This window comes from Etheostoma spectabile, chromosome 15 (assembly GCF_008692095.1).
Source record: "Etheostoma spectabile isolate EspeVRDwgs_2016 chromosome 15, UIUC_Espe_1.0, whole genome shotgun sequence".
Classification (NCBI taxonomy): Eukaryota; Metazoa; Chordata; class Actinopteri; order Perciformes; family Percidae; genus Etheostoma; species Etheostoma spectabile.
In genome coordinates, this window is record NC_045747.1 from 7,652,590 (window position 1) to 7,678,525 (window position 25,936).

The 25,936-nt window shown below is 40.1% G+C and overlaps 1 protein-coding gene across 1 annotated transcript; it reads left to right on the forward strand.

The window, feature by feature from the left end:
• The first annotated feature begins 6,851 nt into the window (after positions 1–6,851).
• LOC116702520 (heparan sulfate glucosamine 3-O-sulfotransferase 6) lies at positions 6,852–20,071 on the forward strand. The gene is made up of 2 exons (XM_032536766.1): positions 6,852–7,711; positions 18,522–20,071. Exons 1-2 carry the CDS (start codon positions 7,185–7,187, stop codon positions 19,138–19,140), a joined length of 1,146 nt encoding a protein of 381 aa, XP_032392657.1. The 5' UTR covers positions 6,852–7,184; the 3' UTR covers positions 19,141–20,071.
• Positions 20,072–25,936: the final 5,865 nt, after the last annotated feature.

Below are 25,936 nucleotides of genomic sequence, written 5' to 3' on the forward strand. Positions count from 1 at the left end.
ACACACACACACACACACAGACACCCTTCTTACTCTTTAGTCAACATTAGAGCCAACTATCTTTCTAGAGTTATTGTTTGCTTATATATATTTTTTAAATAATTCTTGAATGCATGATTAATATCATCTTCTGCATCAACATTTGGCACAGACAAAGTTTAATGCTCCCCATTTGTACTTTAATCCTTTACTTTTGTGCCAGAAGCAAATCCCCCCTAATCTCGCCTGTCAGTCACTCCGCAGTAATTGTTTCTCTCGGTCCCTCAGCCTCTCCCTATTGGCTCATCAGTGTCTCGGATTTTGTGCAAAGAACACCACGTTACGCCAAATATTAAAGACAGTGAAGACAGACAGTGTAAGCTACTTTTTGTTTTTTCTCCATATGTATCTGTAACAATTATTGCAGGGAGTGAATGATCGCTTGGTCAAAACAGAATTTTGAATTTTGAATGTATTTTGGCAAAGTCCGCAGAAAAGGCTTCCTGCTGTCACTTGGACCAGCAGCTCTGTTGTGTCCCCTAAAAACACAGACCTCAAAACCCAAAATAAGACCAGCTACAGGAAGGAGAGGAAGACTTGTGTTTGAGTGTGTGTGACTGTTTGTGTGTGTGTTGGTAAAGGGGTTAAAGAAGAAGAGGTCAAAGACTCAGAATACATTCCCACAGGAATGAGGCTCACTGACGACCCAATGTGATTATCAGCTTTACGACAAAGTGAGGGTGTGGTGGTGGTGCTTTTTTAAAGAAAGAGGACAAATATCCAGCTTCACATGGCCACGACTCAAAAATGATTAACCTGTGCCGATCTGTAAAAGGAAGTCTTGATCTAAATTATCTCTTTGCACCAAATTTGCTTTCTTTCTGAGAGTTAGATGGGAAGTTCGATATCACTCTCATAGTTGTTGTAAGTACTAACTTACTTAGCTCAGTTGAAAGACTGGAAACAGGGAGAAATAGCTAGCCACTGTCTAAAAGTAACAACATCTGCATTCCAACACCTTGAAAGCTAACACGTTGGAATCATCTGTACAAAAAGCAAAAGGTAAAGTTTATCAGACCAAACACAAATCATTTATCCTGTTTTGATTTCTGCAGATAAAAAACAATTGAGTCATCTAATAAAACAATTAGTTTTGCTCACACAATCAATAGATTTTCTCGGATGTCAATGTCATAATTCTGTTCATACCATTACACAACTATAGAGATATTGATCCATTGACCCATTTGGTCTTGCAAAATAGTGTCCTCTTTGACAAGCAAAATAAAGGTTATAAAGACAGCTAACATAAAGACAACATCTGGGGAAGAATAGCAGATGAACATGCTTGTGATTGTGAGTAGCCTAAAAAAGAAGAATAAACATGCTTTGTTTTCTATTTAAAGTACATCGAATCATTCATTTCCAAGTGCAATAGTTGACGTTGTGCTATGGACATTATACGTCGTCTCAGAAATTACACATAGTCGTTGTGAAAGGTATAAAACCTGACCATTTAAGATAAGTGATAGCATTACATACATGAGGCCTATTTTTATTATTATTACCAGCAGTGGAAGCATATGAGCTCCCTGAAATCCACAGAGCCCCAGAGGTGTTATAAGCTGACCGCTATAAACTGACCATTAAGTATAAAGGCCATGTATCACATAAAATAAACACACACACAAACACACACATACACACACACACACACACACACACACACATCACATCATATAGTATATGATACCACATTTAGACTCTGTTCACTACAGTCATGAATAATGAAGACCAGTGCAATATAGCTCAAAATTTACACTCGTTACAATAGCATTTGTGAAAAGGCCTTACAAGTGACATTTCACCATTTTACGACCACAAAAGTCCAGTAATCGTTTTTACACGTTATTGTTTGTACAAACGAGATATAACCTGATAAAAACTGAGGTCTAGTTGCTGGCAGACAAATTTTATTTGGACAGAGCTAGAGATTTGTCTCTGTTTTAGCTTGGTGTTTTTTTTTTAAGCTAAGGTAATCAGCTGCTAGCTGTCGCTACATATTTAGCCTATTTAGACACCACTCATAGCAATCTTCCAATCTAACTCTCAGCAAGAAAACAAATAAGCGTTTTACCCAATGTCTTTGGTTTGTTTAATTTTCCTCCAGCCAAGCCCTTTCCTCTTGTGTATTTGGTTTACATTTTGGAGGAAGATAAAAACCACACAATGCAGTCATTGTCCATGCAATGTGAACATTTTAAACATTTTAAAATATTAATATTACAATAAGAAAACATTTGAGCTAAATGGTTCAAACTAAAAAACATCCAGGGAAATATTCAATTTTAAAAAGTTAATATATCTCCAACTGGGCCTGTTTTTTCCCAGGTGGATCACATACTTGCTACACTCCTGTCCCCGTTGGCCAAAACAACCGTCAGCACCTTTCGCTGATCGTTTGCTTGTTTGAGTCGCACATGATTTTGAATTCTTGTGAAGTGCAGACTGACCCCACAGGGTAGAAGCCCATCTCCTGTTTCTGCAACAGTTTGACACACACACACACACACACACACACACACACACACACACACACACACACACACACTGGCCTGCAGGATTTCACAGGACAGGTGATCCTATTTTAGCAGACCTGACTCAACAGTGAGGCAAAGGACAGAGCAGTTTTTTTTCATTTTTAGAGTGACGGCTCTCTTTTCTCACAGTCGATGTGACAGGTTGGAATTCGAAAAACATGGGAAACTCCAGAGAGTGGAGAGACAAACTAGTGTGGTTTTACACCAGTAATTACAGTCAGTTAACACCCATCTGATGACTGTTTTTATTTACAGAGATTGTTCAGGTTTGACTTGTTTACACAAATGAACATTTTCCATTACCCCCAGCTTACTATAGAGACATTCACCCAGTTTCTCGTTCACACGCATCTTTAGCCCGTCCAATTGTTTTATATAAGCTGAGTGTGAAAATTAACAAGCACTTCCTTTTGGGTGGCGGCTCTGGCCTGGTAACAGTAGCACAGTGTTCGATCCAACCGTCCGTGTCAGTGAATTTGAAAGATGGAAAGAAAGTTGTTTTTCACACACTGTGCGGAAATAGATGGTGACAGTGACACATAAAAGGCAGGGCTGTGGTTTGGAGCTGACGTCATGGCAATCAACGTCTAAAACGACGAGGCCTTTCAATGAAGGAAAGCCACATGGAGCAGCCCACAAGCATTTCAGTAAGTAACAGTCTGGGATTGGGTACCACAAGCAGTACATGTGAACGCAGACTGGAACAATAGGCCTCCACAGTAACATGAATGCATGTATAACACCCTAAAGGAATAAATGTTTCTGCACGCATATTGATAGACTTCACATTTACAGTCAGACACGAGCTACAGCTCAAAATCTTTCACCTTTACGGCTCTGTCAGATTTGCAGCCACATGTCTTAGTGAATCCCCCGAAGTGAGCTGGGAGGCATGAAACTACATACTGAATTAATCACAGTTGTCTCTTTTTTAACCTCTTTCTCACTCCATTTCTCTCTCACTCACGCCTGTCTTCTGTCAGGAAGACCCAAAAACACATAGGCACACGCAAGTTCCCCTCACATCCCCACCTCCCTCCTCTCCTTGGGCCTCCACCCTCGCCCCATATCCATTTAGGAACCAACCACCAGATCCCACTTTTCACCGCAGAGCTGCGGATTAGAAAAGAAGGCATTTCCCAAATGGTCTGCGGCTTGTGCGATGACATGATTGTCATTCAGTTTAAATCCTCTCTCTACTCTTTAGATCCTCGCTCTGCTGATTCTACTGCTACAATTAAGCACACAGAGATGGTAAATAACACAAGACTCCTGTACAGACTTGCTCCCCGGAAAGGCATTCTAGTTTTTATTGCCAAGATGAAAGACACATTGAAAATTGTTCTGTGCAGCTGGTTTCTAGTGGTCGAGGAGGGCTTGCATGCAATTTTGTTTATTTTAAAAATATCTGTGGGCTACTATCTCTATACATGTCTATCAGTTATGCAACTGAACCTCCTGGCATTGGGTGGACTGGATCGCAAAGGCAAACTTTTCCTCTGATATAAATTACTCCAATGTTGAACTTGAGGCATTATGTAGGCCTTACGCTGTTTAATGCTTTCAAGGCCGTTGAGGCTGTTGCGTAAGCTCCACACATCTCTCCTCTCAGATCTTTAGTACATTCATCCTTTCAGTGATGTCTCTATAGAGCTGCAGGGCAAGTCTGGAAGTCTGGAAGTTCTCCTGGAGGCGAAAAAGGTCGAGGCACCTGTGTGAAGGTGGTGGGATGCGAGGGTGGGAGGGTGGGAGGAGAAGAGGAAGATGCGGGGGGAGGTGGGGGGAGGACATTGTGTGTGGATGGAGAGATCAGAGTGATTCTGTTCTGTCCTCCGTCTTGTCGTCCATTCATCATTCTTACTGACCTTGCTTGCATTTGCAGATGAACGTGTGGGAAGGTTCCAGGAGAAGGGGGGGAGGCTTCACAGTCGCTTTGTTGTTGGCTTTTGTATTCAGTGAGTCTCCCTTGGCCATTGAGCATCTAACATATAGCAGAGTGTGTGACATGTATTATGTCTTCAAAGAACCTGCACTTCAGACACCACAATGTGAGCATTAAACTAGATTGTTTTGAGATAATAAACACATCACTACATAAAAAACCTGTTTCAAACAGTAGGAACATGCTCTGATAAATGTACATCTTCAATCTGGAGTTCATTACTAAATATCTCATTCCAGACACAATAAAAAAGTTCCATTTGTAGTAAACTACAGCCATACCTCTACACCGCTCAATGAGTATCTCCTGGGCGGTGGTTTCAAAGAACTGTCATGATGGCTTTAAGGAGATTCTGCCGGGTATCTTGCGGCTATCCCAAATGGCTGACAGCTTCTTCCTCATACTGGAAATTACTAAATGAGAGTGGAACATTCTGCTTTTGCTTAGGAGGATTTGCAATTTGCTGTAATGGCTGACACATGTATACGCGATCAGTGAGCCTCTAGCTATGGAAATCTTTATCAGTGGTACACACAGGGATGCAGCAGCAGCACACACCTGAAGGCACCACAGTTGGAGAAGTCATCTGCACTGCACACACAGCGCATGCATAAACACATGAATGCGAGTGCATAGTACTGTAGACAAAGATGTAGCGGCGTACACACACAAACACATCAACAGAGAGACATATTATCCAACCGCAATCATGTACATACAGACACAGTTCACAACTTGCATGTAGTATTTGTTTCCCCAACACTGCTGCTGCCTGTTTGTTTCCTTAATCACGCTGTTTATGTTTCTGTGTCCAAACCTGTCAGTATAACCCCAACTAGAGCAATTAGCATGAGGGAAAAGCAAATAAAATGTCTGATGAAAGCAATGCCTGGATCCTGACCTCATTCTGACTGAATCTGCCACTAGCCAGCAGACAGTCATTTCCAAAGCTGTGAATTCCTCAGTGCCATGCTGGCCTTGCTTTGGATGGATTTACAATGGCTGTTTGTGCTTCAAAACATATCATTATTCTATATTTGCCTGGGTTATGTCAGAATGCGCAGAGAGCTTTGTTTGAGCACTTTTTGTCAAACTGGTTTCACATGCTTTCCGATGCTGTGCTGTAATGCAGTGCTGCTAGGTGGGTTTTGTTACCTTTGGACAGAGCCAGACTAGCTGTTTCCCCATTTCCAATCTTTGTGCTAAGCTAAGTTAGCCGACTCCTAGCGGTAGCTTCATATTCACTATACAGACTTGAGAGCGGTATCAATGTTGAATTTCTCCTTTAAATTTTTTTAACCAAGCAATCTCTATTTTCTTTGAGGAAGAGAGCTGAATAAAGATTAAAATATAAAATCCTCTACCAGCCAACACAGTGAGTTTGCCAAATTCATTTACTATCTCTGTCTAAAACATGCTGTGCCCCAGGGCTGAGTGTGTATGTGTGGGTGTGTGTGTGTGTGTGTGTGTGTGTGTGTGTGTGTGTGTGTGTGTGTACAACTCTTTCTCAGACAGATTATCTACCTCACTTCCCCTTCACCTCTCCTCCTCACTCTCTTTCCACCACCTCACCCATTCAAACAGCAACTTGGTGTGTTAGTCAGGTTCAAAGTCTAAACGCCATCTCAAGTTCAAACTCCATCTCTTTGCCAGAAGAAACTCAATACCTGCTCCAGCTTTACAGAGTCGGGGGAACATCCCAGTACTGATCCTTCCTGTACAGCCCCTAAGGTGCCACACTCAACTTCAGATACTGTATTTATGGGACAGAACAGTCGCAGGGGCCCCCTCCTCGCTTCAGGTCTATTGTTTGGAGATTTGTGTCAGGAGACTTGTCACTCTGCGTTGGTTCAGTGTTGAGTCTCAGGGTGCAGGGTGAGTGCAAGAGGTTTTGGATAGACATCCTCAGGGCTTCTCTTATTCACAGAGACATCTATCATATAGGTTCAAAGGGGCATGGAGGATTTTCCTCTGTGGGGTCAGCTTACATTTGTAAAACAGTGATTTGCCTGTAGTTCATAATAAAGCATTTCAGATATTTTGAGACATTTTGTTCATGTTACAAAGTCACAAAAACACATCACATATAACTTTAGACATATTTAACTAACAGACATAAACAAAGAATTCAATGGGTTTTTAATATGCATCAAGTAGTATGCACATAGGCTAATGTAATTTATGTTACAATATATGTGAATGTGTTTGCCATAAAAAATAAGATAGACGAAGCTACTGCTTCTCTTTATGTAGTTTATGTCCCATTGAGGCATGTTCTATAGCTCGAGGAGGGAGGGGCTGAGATGTGTAAAGAAGGGCGTAGGAAAGGCAGAGGAGAAACCTTGAATGAAAGATCAGTAGAACTCAGAGCGCACAGACGCAGCAGCCTGGGATAGACTGCAAATAAACAAGTCATGTTACATTACTAAACTTTCTTTATTGACGAGGAATCATTTCTGTCTCTTTTGACAAAAAAAGAGACAAGGATTACGAGGATAATTTTTTGACAAATCCACCATCCCACTCAAGCTCTCCATGTGATGCCTCACTTTTGCGCAACAGGTTTGGAGACATAAACATTTACCAGCATCAGCTCCTATCAATGTAGGAAGAAGCATGCTGTCCCCGTGTTGGCCCTTTGGCACCGAACAGGAGATCAACTCATGGGATGTAGTATATGCAGAGTCAGGGTCAACTTTGGCAAGGTGCTCTCCAAAGTCTCGGTGTTTTTTACCATGGTCCTGATCTTCACCTACTTTTTCTACTGCCTAACCGGATTCTGCGATTCGGCTCCAAGAAGTTTATACAGCCAACAAGCTTCAGACTATGACATTCTGGGCGATCATCGCCGCGTTTTGGACGAGTTGCGACCATCATCGCCGCGTCTCCTCCCAGACGCGCCGTCTCACCGGAACCGCACAGCCTCCGCGGACGCAGAACAGGTGGACGCGCCTGCACAGTTGCCTCAACACATGTCGGACAGCGCAAAGGAAAGCGCCCAGAACAACGGCATCCCTGTGTCCAACACTTTCGGGACCAAAAGGTTTCCGCAGGCGATTATAATCGGCGTGAAGAAAGGAGGAACCCGCGCCCTGCTGGAGTTTCTCCGCATCCACCCGGACGTAAGAGCGGTCGGTACGGAGCCTCACTTCTTCGACAGGTTTTATGACAGAGGACTCGAGTGGTACAGGTAGGAAACACACAAACAAACACACATGCACATGCAAATTTGAGCTTCATTTTTCCAGACTTAAAATATTAGGGGGAATGGCAAGAACATTTTTTCCCACTTCTCATGAATATGTACAGTATATAGTTATTGGTCTAAATAAAAGGCACACGGGTCAATAGCGCACTGTCCAAATATGACCTTTAATCTGCTATAAACACCACTGGAGTCACTATTGGGTGCCTCAAACGTGCATTAAGTTCCAATATGAATATGATTCGTTTAAAAAAATATTAACAGTAAAGCTTTGGATGCCATTGCAGACACTTCAGGATGATGTCTTACAGGGTGAAGGATCAGATGAGTAGCAGTGGCGTCACCTGTGCAGAAGTGCTGAAGTCTCCTGTCAATGACATATTCAGATCTCCATAAGCCAATATTCTCCCTGCATGCTGCACTGTAGATCAAAAGGCTAGTGGGGTCTCTGAGGAGCAGTTCATCATCTTGACAGTAATCTAAACACCATTTATACCCTTCAACATGACATCTTGTATTAACACTTCCACCTTTTTCTGTTTGGTTCTGCAAGAGAAGGAAGTCATGCAACCAGTATAGTGATTAGGCTACTCATGTTTTCCACATATAAAGGATATAAGAGCAAATTACTGCCCTTGGTATAAATAGGAACCAATCTTTGGTTCCTTAGGTGCAACCCGGAAGCACATACAGTTTTGACCACACAGAGCCACCCACACCCTAGACACACGCACACCAACACCACACAAGCATACATACAAGCAATAATTTATCTGGACTACCAACTTGTATCTCATGGAAATAAATGGAACCAATGGTGTTAACTGGAAATATGACTTTGACTTTCAATGATCAAAGAGGTAAAAAGTGCATCAATTACTCTACCCGTGGAACGTCACCTCAGGGGCTTAAAGCTTAGGCTTAGCCTCTATAAAGGATCTAAACCTGATTGATACAAATTAATTCACAGTAGGGCCTGGCTGCATGTCACAATGATGTTGCACATAAAATGTTCAATGTTCAATTTGACAGCAGCTGATTTGGGGTGACCAGGCTGACCAGAGCTATTATTTGGGTGTAGTTAAGGCCATAAAGAAGGATTAAGGTCTGGATGAAGCTGGTCTTAATCATCTCCAGATGCTCTACAAGCTCCCGGAGAACATCCCAGTTTTGCTTCAAACTTTTTACCAGTGTCAGAATACTAATTTTGACCTGCGAGCATAGTATTGAAGGTGCCCTTAGGTAAGACACAGGTTGCACAGGATGAAGAGCACTAATAAACAAGCACTTTGATAGCATGATGGTACTTCAAATTTCAATGTGTAATTTAATCTTCTCTTGTTTTGTTTTTTTCACCCCCCCCACCCCCTTAGCTGTGTTTTAACACATGGAAACACTTTCACCACTGATAATTTTAGCATGCTGCTAAGCTTCCTCACTGTTTTTCTCACTGCACATAAACACATGCAACACACACACACCCACACACCCACACACACACACACACACACACACACACACACACACACACACACACACACACACACACACACACACACACACACACACACACACATATGCAGGTTAGCATTTAGCTTTAATTAACACATTTGGACTTTTCTCTGCTGTAGTCCATCCGTCTTTCTCCTTTTATTAAACCTTCTCACCAAATTCTTTCCCTCTTTTCTCCTCTCTCGTCTGGTTTTACTTCTCCTTACTCTTATTTAAGTGTAGAGGATGTCTTTATGTGGAAATACCTGTGGCGGACCGGGTGTTTCCATGGCATGTTTTATGTGTGTTTTTGTGTGTTTAAATTAGCTTGACTGGTGCTGTAAAACGGTTATGCTTTAATGCTGAAATTTTGTTGGTGCTGTAACATTGCACCACCAACATGGTCTGTGAAAGTACGAGAAGTAGAAATCCGAGCTGCACTTTACAATTAGAGCTTAAGGTGACATATTCAATTTCTTGTTGCATTCAATTGACAGCATAAAACCCACCAATACTTAGTTTGCTATCATTTATGACAAAGTAAAGCTACTTATCCTTGATTTTGAGAAGTTGGAACCCCTCAGATGTTTGGCATTTTAGCTTTAAAAAATGAGTTAAACATAAATTGATTATCAAAACAGTTGCTTTTCTTGTTTATTTTTCTGTCAAATCTAACTATTACATAATTATTTCCGTTCTAATCTCAATCTTCAAAAGCAAAACAGAAGGAGAGACTCCATGTGCAAAATAAAAGTGTGTTGTGATTCCATATTTTCAGTGGAATGTTTATGGATTTGTAAAATGAAAGGTAGGCAGGTGGACTGCAAGGCAGAAGATCCCGTTAAATTAGTTCTGATGGGTGCAATCTACTAGCATTTTTAATGTTGGCTGTTTTCTATTCTGGATAGAAGTATATCTAGCTTGAGGAAGTGGATAAAAGTTGGAGGGATCAACACAACAATAGTGACAGAAGAAATGTGATCATGGGTGAAATCACTGAAAGATGAGTCCCTTGTTGTCGTTGAATCTCAGAAATTGGGGGAAAGGTTTGCTCTCTCTAGCGGTGACCTACAGAGAAAGTTCAGGAAATCGTCAAGCTCAGCACTGTGTTTTGTGTGTGTGTGTGTGTGTGTGTGTGTTAGTGACAATGACAGTAAGAGCTCAACCATGTGGAACAAGCAACTCCTCACTGTGAATACCAGGTCAACTGACTGTCACATCTGAAAGCTAACACTTCACACACACACACACACACACACACACACACACACACACACACACACACACACACACACACACACATTTCCCATGTGAGTGATTCGGTGCATGCCTGTTGTGTATGACCGGCTCTGAAAAGCCAACCCTGAGCTTTAAGATTTTATCTTGTTGATGGTCCACAATTCATCTGCAACTCAGGATCGTATTTCTACGACATGGTATATATGGGTATAAAAGTTTCACTGGATCATTAATTTAATCTTAGTAAATCACCAATTAACCTACATTGTCCTATTACTTATCGACTCTCCCTTTCAGATACTTATGACCTTTGCATGCTTGTATTTCAGCCATAATCAATATAAAATGCATATTCAAATGCATCCAAATCAGAACTTTTTTAATCATTTTGTAGACAAGTCATAATAAGTAATAAAAAATAGCCTTTGCCAAAGACACATGTTTTCAGATGAGCATATCTGATAACAATTTGTGCATTGTGATGCTGTTTCCACATGTTTTGGATGGAGAAATAAGCACAAACTGTGGGTGATTTTAGCAGATGGATGAGAGTCATGCACTCATATTGCACTTATATTGCTGTCAGATATTGGCGATCTCCATGCTGGAAACACTTCAATGGCACAGCAGTTCCCTCCCATGCATGTTGTTCCAACAGCATTGTCTTCTGCAAGACAAACTTAGACCTCATTCATGTGCGTTTTCCATTGCTTTTATCTTGAGCGATCCAGTCTGTCTTCTCTCTCTCTCTTTCCACTCCACCCAGCCTGTCTTTCCGTCTCTTGCTGTCCTTTGCATGTGTGCATACGAGCCCATTTCAGGAATGGAAAAGCCACAAATAGTGCTTTCAGAATTAAGCAAAGATTTAATGAATTTCTGTGTTGTTTTATGGCTTGAAGGGGACTTCATAGAGTGATATGTTACATATGGGACTTGAGGGCCACCACAGAAAACTAAAAAAACTCAGCTTTCCATGGCACAATGGTTGTGATTGTCACGTCTTTGTCACTATAACATGGGCTCAAATGACGAGCTCATAGATTAATTTTTTTTTAAGTTATATCTTCAGTTTCTTGGTTTTGTTAAAATGAGGACATTTGTTGTTGTTGTTGTTGTTGTTGTTGTTGTTGTTTTGTTGTTGTTGTGTTATAGCAGAACAAACCATTGGGATTTGATTAACACTGTGAAGTTACACAGCTTTGGATCTAAAATAACACCCTAGAAAATCCCTATATATTTAATTTATTTAAAAAAAAACATGCATGTCTGCATTTTTATTTTCTGAAAAATACTAGTCCACAAGCTCTATCAATATTTTGAAAGCTTGTCAATTGGCTGACCTAAAGTCTTGACACTAAAGGCCATTCCCGATCGGATTGCTATTAAAATGTAGTGTAAATCCTTAAAAGGCAGTGGCACAAGGGCAAGGAGAAACAACAGCACTGCTGAAAATGACATGGTCTTTAAAAAGACAGAATTTTGTAAATAAAAATAGGAAGTGGCAATAACAGGTGATGTATTGATACTGATATACTGCACTTCTTGTCAATATACATCAAGTTAATTGGATCAATTTTGTTACATGAACAAAGGTGATGATCTTTCAAAATAAAGATTCAAACCCTTACCATTTCAGTCTAGATATTTCACAGTTGAAAATGCGAAGGTGGACTCCAATGCGCATGGGGCAACGTTTTCCAGAGCGAGGGTGATTTTCCCGACACCTCATTCTGTGTTCAGCCCCAAGGCCATTAGTGATACTGAACACGGATGATTGGTGTAACAGACCAGGAAGTGGTCTCTGTAGTGTTGAGTTGTACTGTGTTTTAATGGTGGTGGGGTTTGGCTGGTGTTGGTTCTAGGTGGTGTTATAAGGTTTGAAAAGGCCCACACTCACACCCCATATGGTGGGAATTATAATAATTTGAGGCGCATTGTGGTGCATTTTGGGGCGCCTGTCAAATGTTTCAGTCGTGCCGTTTTAGCTCCGGACTGCAGTAATCTAGTGACGAAAATTCTTTGTGTCAGTTAACCAGAATGAAAATGTTTCAGATGCTTGGTAGTCATGCTCAGTTGTGCTGCTTTTTCCAAAAAAAGTGGGTGCTGTTGAGACATTCTGTCTCAACAAAAGAAGTGGACCAACTTACTTTGTAAATAGAAAAAAGGTTTCGTAGAAAAACACTTTTTTACTCAAAATGATAAAAAAGTATTGTTTTGGTATTGACTCAGATATAGGAAATGTTCAAACAATACCGATCCATCCATAATCAGCACAGATATTACATCTTGTTGAGCCATGCAGTAACTAATAAGCCCTTGACCAACAACACATATTTCATGTCTTTACAGAAAAGCACACACGCATGCACGCACGCACGTACGCACACACACACACACACACACACACACACACACACACACACACACACACACACACACACACAATGTTCATAATTTTAACCCCTACCCATCCACCTTCCTACATACAATTCATACAATGGTATCCTACTGTAAACCACCAAAGATGAAAATGTACAACACTCAAGTCTCTGTGGCAGTATAGCACTACAGCTAACCTGCTGTTGAGAAGACCCTTCTCTCTCTTGATACTGCATCATTATTCGTAGGGAAGTTGACCATCTGATAACAACGTATTTAAATCTGTGAATGGCAACAGTCTTTCTGCCAGTTTCCCAGAGAGATCTAACCATCCATTTTCTCTCTCTGTCCATGGAGAGAAGTGATGGCGCAAGAGCGCTGGAAATTCACCTCCAGCCTGACACTTGCATCAAGTTTTTAGTGTGTTTGTGTTGAATATTAGGCTAGCTCTTATACACGCTAGTTGTTGTGAAATATTGTTTATAACGTTGTTGCTTAGCGTCAAGCACGTCTTCAGGCTACGTATGGTTTTTGTATGTTAATTTGTAGTCTTTCCATCTTTGGCGTTCATTATAGTTTGAGGCCTCGTCGCTTACTCAGGTTTTTGTTTAGACAAAGAACACATACTAGACAGAATGGCGGCAGTCACCCTTAGTATCCCAAAGACAATCATGACTCCTTTTGTGTGTGTGCAGGGTCTTGGGTTGTATCACATCGACAGTAGCATCAGTAGCATGTTGACGTTGGCATATAGTGAACCTTTTACGCTTTGTCACTGCAGTGCACCTAGGTTACACTTCAGCAATGGTTTGGCAAATGGGGAAATACAATTATTAACTTTCTATTGTTAAATAAATAGATTGATAGCACTATCATTTCAGAGATCGGTACCGTCCAGTCTAACTCCAAATAACAAATACAAACAAATAAGACAAATAATAAATAAGCGTATTTCCCAAAGTGTCAAACTATACTTTTAACCGCTATATTTGCTGCTTGTTGAACTTTTTGTGTTGTTTTTTGGAGAGGAGATTAGCAGCATATGTTTCATCCAGGCATGAAGGCGTAGATCGAGGTTCCCACACTCATCCTGTCAGCCTGACGGGCCGTACGTGGCCCTGAGGCGCCTTCTGTCACCCCCTGAGCACAGCAGTACTGCTGGGAAATGTTTTTTTCTTCAGTTTGTTGTGAGCCCCCCTCTTATTTTTTACTGCCTTAATTTCCCACTGCTTTGTTAATTGGGTTTTAGCTCTGAAAGCATTGAACGTAGAGTCTCTTTCAGCAAGGCAGTGTTTAGCATATGTCATCCAGTAAATCCAGTAAGTATATTAACCCATGTAGGTTTAGATCTGTTTTTGTTGTTAGAAAATGGCATGCTAATTGGATTTTTGGGATCTTTTTGTCTACAGTCATCTTAACTTTCTGTGCAGAATGCCTTTTTTTAGGGCCCTACAGGGGGATGAAACTGCAGCACTTTAATGGGAGAACCCATAATCTCGGGGGCAGGAAGTATCTTGGCCACATCCTTGTTGCCAGGGTTAGTATTTAATCTTCTGATCCAGACTGCCTAGAACATATCAGTAGTGTAATCAGTGAATCAAAAGTGCTACATCCTTTAAGCAGCAGGGAGTTCCAAAATAGTATGTCTAGTCAGCAGAGCTTTCCAATAAAGAGGGCTAAATAGAAAACATCTTCATTCTCTGAATTACTCTCTTTGCACAACAGTAGACTAAAAAATATGTTTCCTTAAGTCAAACGAAAGAGCTACATAAATAACATAACAATAGATTTACATGTATGGGAAATTGACAGTACATTAATCATCCCTGATCTGTTTACAGTTTCTCCTGCCATCACATACAGGAGCAGATTTATGATAGAAAATGGCTATTATTGATTCTCTGATAATGAGACAGATTGTGATGAAGGAGATAGGAACCCAGAGAGAGAGAGGGGGGAGAGAGCCACAATTCATTAACTATTAACTATTCATGAGCATGGAAAGACAACTTATGGTCAATTACTGAAGTGACACTTATGTGAAGGAGTGAAGGACAAATCGAGAGGAGTATGGATGAGAGAGGAGAGGACAGAGAGGGAGACGAACACTCATCTTCTCATCAGTAAACACTGACACCTCTGCATTTACATTTGTGTATGAGCACAAGTGCACCCGCGCGCGCACGCACGCACACACACACACACAGACAGACAGACAGACAGACAGACAGACAGACAGACAGACAGACAGACAGACAGACAGACAGACAGACACACACACACACACACAAACACACAGCACATGCACACAGTGAACAATCTGTCATATAGAGACAGACGTATTGATTAGACACAGATAAACAGGGGACAGAAAGGCAGCGACAGGCCATTTGCAGCTCTTGTACTTGGATAATAATCAATTAATGGTCTTTTATTATAGGGATCATTTGATGGGGGTGGATTGAAATGACTTAACTTTAAGTAAAGAGGGAAACTTGAAACTTACACAGGAACAAGAATGCTTTTTTCCTCCTTCACACTTATGGTCATGGACTCTCATTGTGACAACAAATATTTTGTCATATTTACATAACTAGAGGAGGTTTCTGTATAGTTGCAGCACACTAAATTTGAAACATGCAGTTTTACTTTTTATTTTCCCTCTTTTTCATCTTCTACACAGTCTGCCAGAATTATATTTGTATTGTGTTTGACCTTGTTCCAGCTCTTCGTTAAAACTCTTTGATGTTTACACTTTTTGTAAGACTCCTTGTTTTTTGACTTCTATGGAAATATTTTTTTATGTCTTGTGTAGTAATGGAAAGCGGGAGAAGGTCTTAGCCTGACAAATATCAATATGTCTGCTTTTGTGTAATCCTTAAAAAAACAACATGTTTTATATTTTATGAGGCACAGAAAATAACTGCACCGGGCCAAGAAATAGTCTGGCACATAACCCCCCTAACCCCTTAAACCACATACATTGCTTTTAAACCTCTGTTTTTGTTCAGTCTAAACAAATCAGATACAATGTGTTGATTAGTAAGCGTTAGAGATGAATTTTGTTACCTTTGGGGCTGGCTGCTGACGGTAGCTTCATATTTACCATAGCTAAAGACATAACAGTGTTATCAATTTTCTTATCTAACTCTCATCAACGTGTTTTCCAAAATGTCAAAGGTTTTGTTTGAGAGCTCCACTACAATTCGAAATAACATTATGTGGGTTTGCTGAATGTAATGACTGATGCACAGCAGAGTGCTGCTTGTTAAGGGGACACTGTGCTGCATTTGACCTCAGAGTAAGAGTGAAGTCAGTGCAACCTGTACTTTGACCTCTGACTACTGCTGCTACAGTCAATCACTACTTTGTGTACTTTATAACTACTGAAGGGTCAGTTTTATCAGCATCTTTTTACTCACACATTGAGGCTTTGCCACATTTCATTCTCTCAGCTGGAACATTAAGAAAACAATCATCATTTTGGCATATGGCATTCAAGAAGTATAGGTTCAGTCTGTCTACATGGCAAACAAGAGTGTTTTGTTTTTTTTAGTGCCCACATCTGAAAGCAAACTCTGGGTCTAATGGACTATTACATTATGAATAGTACAGTTTGCTTTTCAATCTTAGAGCAACTGCCAAATTTAAATTAATTTCCCCTTGGATGTCCATCAGTGTAATTTCTTTCTTGTCATTCACATTTGGACTTATTGCAGACTTCCAATCTGAAACAAATAAAGCACACAGGCTCCTTTACTTGTTTATTTTATAGTAACCCACATTAAACATTCTGTTTCCAGTAACAAATAGTATGTGTCAATAAATGAACTATGGGCAATTCATTTGCTGTTTTAAAAATTGATCATCATCTGTCTGTCATGCAAAACAATCTGTCTCTGAAATCCAAATCCACCACAATGTGGACACACAAACAAACGTCTGTCGCATACCATGTTACCCACGATGCCTGTTTGCCAGATAGTACTGAAAGTGTATAGAACAGCAGATGTGCACAGTTAGTGCTTGAATACAATGTAAGATATATCAGTAGATTTGCAGTCATGGATTACAAATGAATGGAGATTGGATTAAAATGCTAAATGTATTTCTGAAATATAGTAGCACATCATTCAACTGACGTCTTTTCACTGTCGTATTCCACACAGCATCTCTCCTCATTGTAGCCATATGTTCAACACACTAGCTGAGCTCAGCACCTTGCCATCCTGTTTGCACTTCCTGACTTTGGTCTGTTTGAGGCCTTGTAGGAACCCGTAGTAGAGGTGAGGGTGGTGTGAGGGGGGGGGGGCGGCATTTTGCTCTTGCAGGAAGAAAGGAGGGGGTCGGAAATCTGTAGGAAATTGCTGTTAAGTGGTTCTTGAGGCTTTGTGGTTTTGACTTATCAGGCCCATAGTGAGTGGATGGTCCTGTTGTGCAGGCCTTACAGTGAGGCTCCAACAGATGGGCTGTCTGCGGCTCTGGTTCATAAACACACTGTATGGACCTTTAATCACACAGATTTTGGGCTGCTTTAATGTTTAGCACATATAATGTGTTTACGTTATCCCTTTGATGTTCTTTTAGCTTTATCAGTTTCTACCCCTACATGTGATTAAATACTAATGGTGCAATTTCACAAAATGTAAAGCGATAATGCAACTGGCACTCTTTTTTTTGTTGCATGAAACAATATTTATATAACTGCTCATACATATGTGTAATGTGAAAGGGGTTACTCTTAGTGTTGGACCCAGAGAGAATTATCACCCAACTGAGCGTTTCCTTCAGCTCCACAGGCTGTTTTAGTGTCTTTTAGCTCACTGTTTTGGTTTAACGTCCCACAACTTTAATCTTTTGGTTAACTCTCATTGCTGTGATTAGCAATGTTTCCAGGTGTAGAATGCAACTGTTTTCAATGAAAAAGCCCTAACAAACCCACTCTACACCACCTGCCCAGCACCCAACAGCAGACAGACATGTAAACAAGCCGGTGAACATTGTAGAGCATTCAGCAGCTGGAGAACCCAACTCTTCCTCATAGGAGTTGGTGAACGGAGCTAAAAGAATCAGAATCAGAATCAGCTTTATTTACCAGGTATGAGGACACATACGAGGAATTTTGGATTATACATTGCTCACATTGTACTTACTCATACCAAACAAAACAAACAACTAAAACACACTATATACACACTATAACAGAAACAATATAGGCAGGTTGAGTGCAATGAAGGAGAGTAAAACTTTACACTTTACTTTATAAATTTACATTTATAAGGTGGACTCAAACACAACTCTGAATGGATGCAAATGTTGCTGTATATCTGTTAGCACGTTAGCCAAATCAACTATACATGACCATGGTAATATGTCAGTGTTGTGTTTACAGCTTGTTCCACTGCCTATTTATTTTTTTAATTGCTTATTTTGCACAAAAAATCAAGACAACAATAACAAAAAGGTGAGATTAAGAAAAAACAGGTGAGATTAAGAAAAAACCTTAGGGGCTTATAGAAGGAGTCTCACCTAAGGAAGAGAGGCTTTAAAAAAGCATAACTAATCAAGCTTTCAAATTGTGACACATCAGCTAGATATATTACAGAGTGAAACAGTCTTCACAATTATGGCTCTGAGAGATGAATCAGAATTCTGTGTCTGACCAGTTTCCTTTTTTTTCCTTCAGGAACCTGATGCCTCGGACACTGGATGGCCAGATCACGATGGAGAAGACCCCCAGCTACTTTGTCACAAAGGAGGCTCCTAGCCGTGTCTGCATTATGAACTGCCAAACCAAGCTCATTGTTGTGGTTAGGGATCCTGTGACGCGGGCTGTATCTGACTACACCCAGACACTGTCCAAGAACCCAGGCCTTCCATCCTTCCAGAGCCTGGCTTTAAAAAACTCCACCACAGGTCTGATTGACACCACCTGGAGCGCTGTGCGCATCGGCCTCTACGCCAAACATCTGGAAAACTGGCTACAGTACTTCCCCTTGTCTCATTTTCTGTTTGTTAGCGGTGAGAGGCTGGTGTCTGATCCGGCAGGGGAGATGGGCCGAGTTCAGGACTTCCTGGGTCTGAAAAGGGTTGTTTCAGACAAACACTTCTACTTCAACCAGACCAAAGGTTTTCCCTGCTTGAAGAAGCCTGAAGGGAGCAGCAGACCTCGCTGCCTTGGTAAGTCTAAAGGCAGACCTCATCCCCATATCCCATCCGAGATCCTACAGAGGCTCAGAGACTTCTACAGGCCCTTCAACCACCGTTTCTACCAGATGAGTGGACAAGACTTTGGCTGGGACTAATAGGGAAGATTCCTGTCATAGCCCAGATAAAAGCCAGTTTTACTGTAATGCTCCACAGGACTAACGTTCTCAGGGATCGGGTAGAGGAAAACAAAGTCCACCAATTTCTGCCTCAGTATAGACTCAACTTGACATGCAGCACATGGAGTGTTACTTTTTTGTTGTAGACTAGAAGCCGACATGAACACAGTGCTGCCAATATGCAAGTTACACACATGGTTAATGGCTTATTTATTAAACCAATAAAATATTAATGTTAAGCGGAAGTTAGAGGCAAAGTACATACCAAAGGGATGGAAAAAACATTGCCTTTGAATATCATTTTTGACTTTTGTTTATAAAATAAGCTGATATTTATAGTTTCTGTTGATTTGAAATACAACAGTTACAGATTAATTTTATGAAAGACATGTATTTATTACACGACAAGGCAAGACATAAAACTGAATTATGTTTTCATTGACAGGACATTGGAAAAAATGTCATACTCCATGATACACCACTCTCTTCTTAATTATTAGCAGTGTTACTTTGACTGCATAATGTTTTCATTAAATTTTCTGTTTCCAAATGTCCTTTGAAATGCTACATATCTTAATTTGATGTTGCAGGGTATTTCTCTGTACGTTGCAGTTGATATACCAATGATACCTCATCTGTAAATATTAAATGTGTTACGATGATCAGAAACCAAACATACACACATTCCATTTGTAGATATTTTTCCTCTGAAAGACACACATATTTTAATTGCCTTGAATAGTACTAACTGTATCCACTGGTACTCACTTAAATAAATTACTGTTTTGATCTGTGATTGTTTTCAACTATTTAAAACTCTATATGTAAGGTACACAAAAGCACAGTGGTGTGTTTAAAACTGTAGCTATGATGCTTTGTGTTGTGAAGTAAAGCTGTATCTGACATGAAATCCCGAGTACAATGTTTCATCTTTTTTTCATTTCATGTATTACTGTAAAGTTATCAAGCAAACTGAGGATGTTTCTATAAAGACTGCTAGAAGAATGATATACATGTGGCCCACAAAAAGTAAACCCAATCCAATAACTGTATCTGAAACCTATGCCTATTCTAATACACGTAAAGCTTGACAAGCATAGCAACATTAACTAAGGGGGGCTTAGTGAATGGTCACTTCTTCCATGGTAACCCTGTTAGTGCTGCCCATGGATGCTTTATATTAACGGTGGTTAAATCTATTTGACCAAAATATCTCTCCCTCTTTCTGTCCCATACTTTATTTATACGTTTAAACTTTAGCTCCAAAATCTCACTCTTTCCTCTCTTTCTCTCTCACACTGCTTTTCCCTACTGCCACTTCCACACAGTGAGACCACATGTACAGTCTGAGGCCAGTGAGCTGCTGTGGTCTTTAATTATGAAATATGTCAGTTCACTCAGAAATCCCCCCTCCTTCCTCTCTGGGTTTAGAATTAGCAGCAAAGCCATTCTCTTTTATCGTATACACTATCCTGCATGGAAGAAGAAGAAGAAAAAACATTTTTTGGATGGAACAACCAAAACATTAGATACCCACTTAAGATCTGAAAAACACACTGAGCTGCAGATGTTTTTGTTTGTTTGTAACAATGAATGGAAATATGCCTGACCAATGATCACATTAAATGATTAAACCAAAAAAAATTCAATCAAAACTATCAACGTTGAGCTTTTTTTTGTGGAAACGTAGTGGCTGCTTGCATTAGCGTGGTACTGTATACTGTACCTGCAAGTTTGCATGCACATACACCCATTGCTTTGGCTCTTTCCATACATCTTGCCTCCTCTAATTTTACTCAATATTTCTGTCACATTCCCCCTCTGTTTTATATGTCTGGCATTAGTCTTTAGTGGGCCTTGCTAAAATTTAAATGTGCTTGCCTCACTCAATCTGTGCCAACTTTTATTACCAGCCATAGTGAAAGCTGCCTTTTCGCTGTGCCAGCCCAGCAGCAGGCATTAAAATGAACTGATTTCCCATTCTGCCATCTGCGAAAGATGTTAGTGTCAGTGTTGGCAGCACCCAGATGTTAAGTTTCATTAAATCAGCAGGACATTCGGATAATCTACGGTTGTCACTAAACACTGGTAATGATGTGATAAATCGAATTGAGGTGAAGGAAGAAAGAAGGAAGGAAGAAAGAGCGAGTATAACGTGGACATGATTGAGAATGCGTTCTGTTAAAGCGAGACATAAAGATGTACGTTGTTGTTCATCAAAATGAACTACTGTATACCTAATAAACCATAACTTCATCCAACTCTGTGATCTAAGCAAACAAGCCTTACAGTGTTCCTTCTGGTCTGTATTTGCACAGATTGCAATGTAGAGAACATCAGCACTTTGTCATGTTTTAGGACTCTGTCATCAATATTGTAGGTGTACAGCAATTCATAAAATTCAGGATTTACAGGATTTAGGATTCAGGATTTAAATTCAGGGAGTACGGTGCTGTCACAGTTCCAGACATCCTCAATGCAGCTGCGAAAATGTCTAATTTTTTTCATTACAAATTTATTTCAGGATTTAACTTAGGCCTAGTATGATATTCAGTATAAACCACTTTGAGTGGTTTCTCAGCAGCTAATATACAGTAATAAATATCAAAACATGTTTACAATATCTCAAAAACATGCTTAGTCATTTTAGCTTAATGACCACAACCATGCATTGTTCATCAGATTGTACACAAAATACATGCATGAGATACTCAGAAAACACATTGCAATTGAAGGATAAGAGAAGGCAATAAATGAAACAAGTGTAGATATGACTTATCCTTTAAGGTTTAGTGTTGATTCCTTTTTACATTGAGGGAAAGTTTATATGTTTATGTTTATATATTCAAAGGGACAATTCACCCCAAAATCAAAATACATATTTTAAATTCAAAAAGGAGATTTCAAACTCAACACCCACACCACATCCAGATAAAGAGACAATACACTTTTCTCAAACATTTGTTTGAAATCCAGGATATGGTGGATTATGATTGCTTAAAGCAACTGAAATGCACGGACAATAAATCACAGTGCCATACAACTCCAAATCTTCCCTTCTCATGGGAACAGTAATTTGTTTAGCTTTGGCTGGCATGCAGCTTCCAAGGATTTTGAGCCCACAATTTAATGCATGCCATCAATTTCTATCATTGTGGATTTGTTTGCATGAGTGAAAATAGCTCAATGTGGATTGAGTTACTGGCCACTATGACCATTTGAGATTAGGCGTGATGAGGGCTATATATTTTGTACGGTGACTCTTGTTTGGGGATAATGGGCACATGGCAGACTAATCAGAAACACCTCAAGGGAGGGATGAACCACTCTGAATGCTGCGTTGCAGGAAAGGGGGAATAATTGCTTCACAACAGATAAAAAGTAGGATTAGAGTGGAAAAGCGCTTTTCCTTTGAGGAGCCACAAATGAAGACGGTTCATACTGAGGACTCCACACATTTTCCACCCGTACCGCAGTCAGTCTCCTTCGATTCAGAGAAAAGATGCTCGGGTATTTTCTCTCTTCTCTGTGGTTTAGGCCTCACAGCATCTTGTAAAATTGTGACTCCAGCTTTAATTGATGCAAGAGTAATTTGGGTTAGAGAGATTTACAAATGTTCATGGTAGCTCAACTCAAAATGGGGAACTTTTTTAGGGATATGGCATTGGGAACTTTTACAATAGGATTTTATAACAAAGTTTTTCTGGACAAATTTCAGTGTATACTTCTGTTACCATTTTATTCAGCAAAATACCAATGGATGGAAACATTTTAGACTACAAATAAAAACTGCAGTCTTACATTCAAAATACAACTCTTCTAGAATCATCCTTATTTGTATTGAACTTTAAACACTGTATGGAAGAAGCATTCTTAAATGAAATGCTGTGTTAAGTTGTCAAACCTACAGTATGTTCCATGGCACACTACCTATTTGCTTTACACCTGGATCTTCAAAGAAATTGTTAACACGCTACGTGCAGTCAATCACCCTGAATGAAAGAGGCTTGCACCTGGCCTTCATGCATGGTTTCATTTCATTTGCCAAAGACCCCATTCATTATTCTACGAATGAATTACAGTCCTTAAATTTTACATGCAAAAAAAAAATCAAAAATCATGATTTTGCTCCATGGTGCAATTAATTCCCAACCACCCTACTTATTCCATATAGTAATACATTGATTGACCACATGCACTGTAATTGTTAAGGTAACGAGAACTTCAAGGTGTATTCACTGTAAGCACGGGGTGGACATCCAAGGATGTAAACTTAAACACACATACAGTGCAGACACGCATGCAGCCCTTCTGTCTTTCCTAAAACTAAAAAAAATCCATTTCCTGCCAATGTGAGTGTGTCTCATTGATGCGATGTGTCATATTCACCCTGTCTGCCTCAGTCCTTCCAATGGTTGTGTGTGTGTGTTGGTGGTTTCTTTCTAAGAATGGCCACAGCACAGCACTGTCTAGTGACATACAGTGCAGCTTGCAAAGGGAGGCATTCCAAATGGTCTTTTTCTCAACACACACACATTGCCAAGTTGTAAATCATTTTCACATGTTGGACCTTCTTGCCATACATTTCATGTCATGAGTTGGTACTTTAATCCACCCAAAAAAGGTCAGTGCAAAATCGTATACAGGTCAGCGTAAATTCTTTCAGGAACACCTAATTTTTATTTGATGCACTCCTAAATAAATTCAGCTGTTATGCTGATAAATGTACATGTCATCTTGCTGTGTATAACTGTCACATATCTGCAACTAGTCTCTCCTGATTGAAATGTAGCTCAGCGTAAATTCTTTCAGGAAGACTTCCTCTTAACCAATGCTCTACCTAATTTGAATCAGCTGTTGGAGGCGTTCACCTTCCTGCTAAACCAATCAGAATCTTACACAAATTGCAAGGGCCGATCACACAGTCACAACCCTGCTTTAAAAATGTTTCTCGCTTTGCTATTCAGCTGTCGTTGCAGGCAAAGAGTGCAACCCTCCACCTCCCCTTCCATCTCCAGTCATCTACTCCAGCTGACCGGTCCGGAGCCTCCTTTGGTTGGGTCTTCGAGCTCCTTCGTGTCTAGATTCCATCTGGGGGTCTAATGGTTCTCTACCCCCATATAGCTATTTAAAATTAAATTAAAATTAACTTTATGTCATCTAAGGACATTTGTGCAATTCATGGACAAAAGGATGCTGTTATTTGCTTCTTTTTACATGTTTCTTTTTATAAAAATGAACCTAGCTGGGCATTATTGTGAGTAAAAGAAAGAAAGAAAGAAAAAAGGTACAAAATTGTACTTCCCTTCAAAATCCATATAAACCGTGGATACATGTTCAAGCCCGTATTCATGTTCAAGTTATTTTCCGTGTGAACCTGAGAGATTTGACCCGGTAACCTTCAGCAGGATAAATGGGCTACTTCTGCACTAAAACTAACGCTAAGCTGATGGCTACAAACAGATGTTGTATCATGTCTGTGGTAATATGCTCATGTATTCCGTCTTATTATTGTACATTCCCTTTTGGTCTATATGTGCACCTACATGTGTAATAGGGTAGCATGTTCACAATTTTAATTGTTTCTGTGCTATATTTTTAAGCTGTGAATTTTGCACGTAATTTTATACTACAGTGTACTGTGGAATAACAATAAAGATATCTTGAAATCTTCAATGGACATTGGGAGTTGTCATTAATAAAGTATTTATAAAATATTCATAAAGTATTGGACAATACAAAATTTGACTTGATGATGTCACTAGATGAAAAGCCAGGGAATCACCAAAGTGATCAGAGTTTATCCTGATGGCAACGTAAATGTGTTTACCAAATGTATTGGCAATTCGTCTAATAGTAGTTGAGACATTTCACTCAAAGTCACAAATGTAAACCTCATTGTGAGAAATGTCAGGAGATCATCAAAGTCGTTAGGATTTATCATATCATCTGGGAACCATAAATATGTGTACCAAAGTTTGTGCCAATCTATTTAATGTTTGTTGAGATATTTCAGTGTAAATATCTCAATGTAAAAATGTCTCTTTATGACATGTTTTTTCAGTACTAGATGGGAGGGGGTAGAAAATGTACTCTATTTACAAGATAATTCCCTCAGATCTCTCTCCTGCACAGTTACCAGTTGGCTTGATTTCATGTCACAGGTCACATCATTGTTGGTGTGTGTTAGATCGGAAGACCGTGGTCTCCCCGTAATCCCCTCTCCCTTGAAAGCGTTACATCAGCAGACTCCTGCTCGATGACAACACCACTTCATGTGGTGAACGCTAAACCAGAGCTGAGCACAAGCTTTGAAGCCATTGTTACAACCTTTAAGGGTGTAATACCTTCAGTCAATCAGGGACAATGAACAGTATGATTCATATCTCATAAAAGATGACACCTGTGTGCTCATGCCACACCGTGCACTGCTGTAAACATGTTCTAAAAAAACAAGTCACAACTACATTTCCCAGATACCAAATCTAATTGAATCTGTCATAACAGCTCTGATGATGGACACACATAACCACGTAGTCCCCCCAGGGCCAGGGCTTGGGTCCTGTGAGTCCTGGAGATAGCATGCCCCACAGGTGTGGGAAGATGATGTACAAAGACTCGGGTTACCACAGACTGGCCTGGGACAGGTTGATCTGATTGATCCTGAAAACAGAGAAGCCTGTGGAAGAATTGTAATTGAACCTGGAACAGATGTTAAAAAGTCAAGGAAGAATGTGGTTATGGTAAAGATTCACAGCCTGAAAGTAAAAAAATT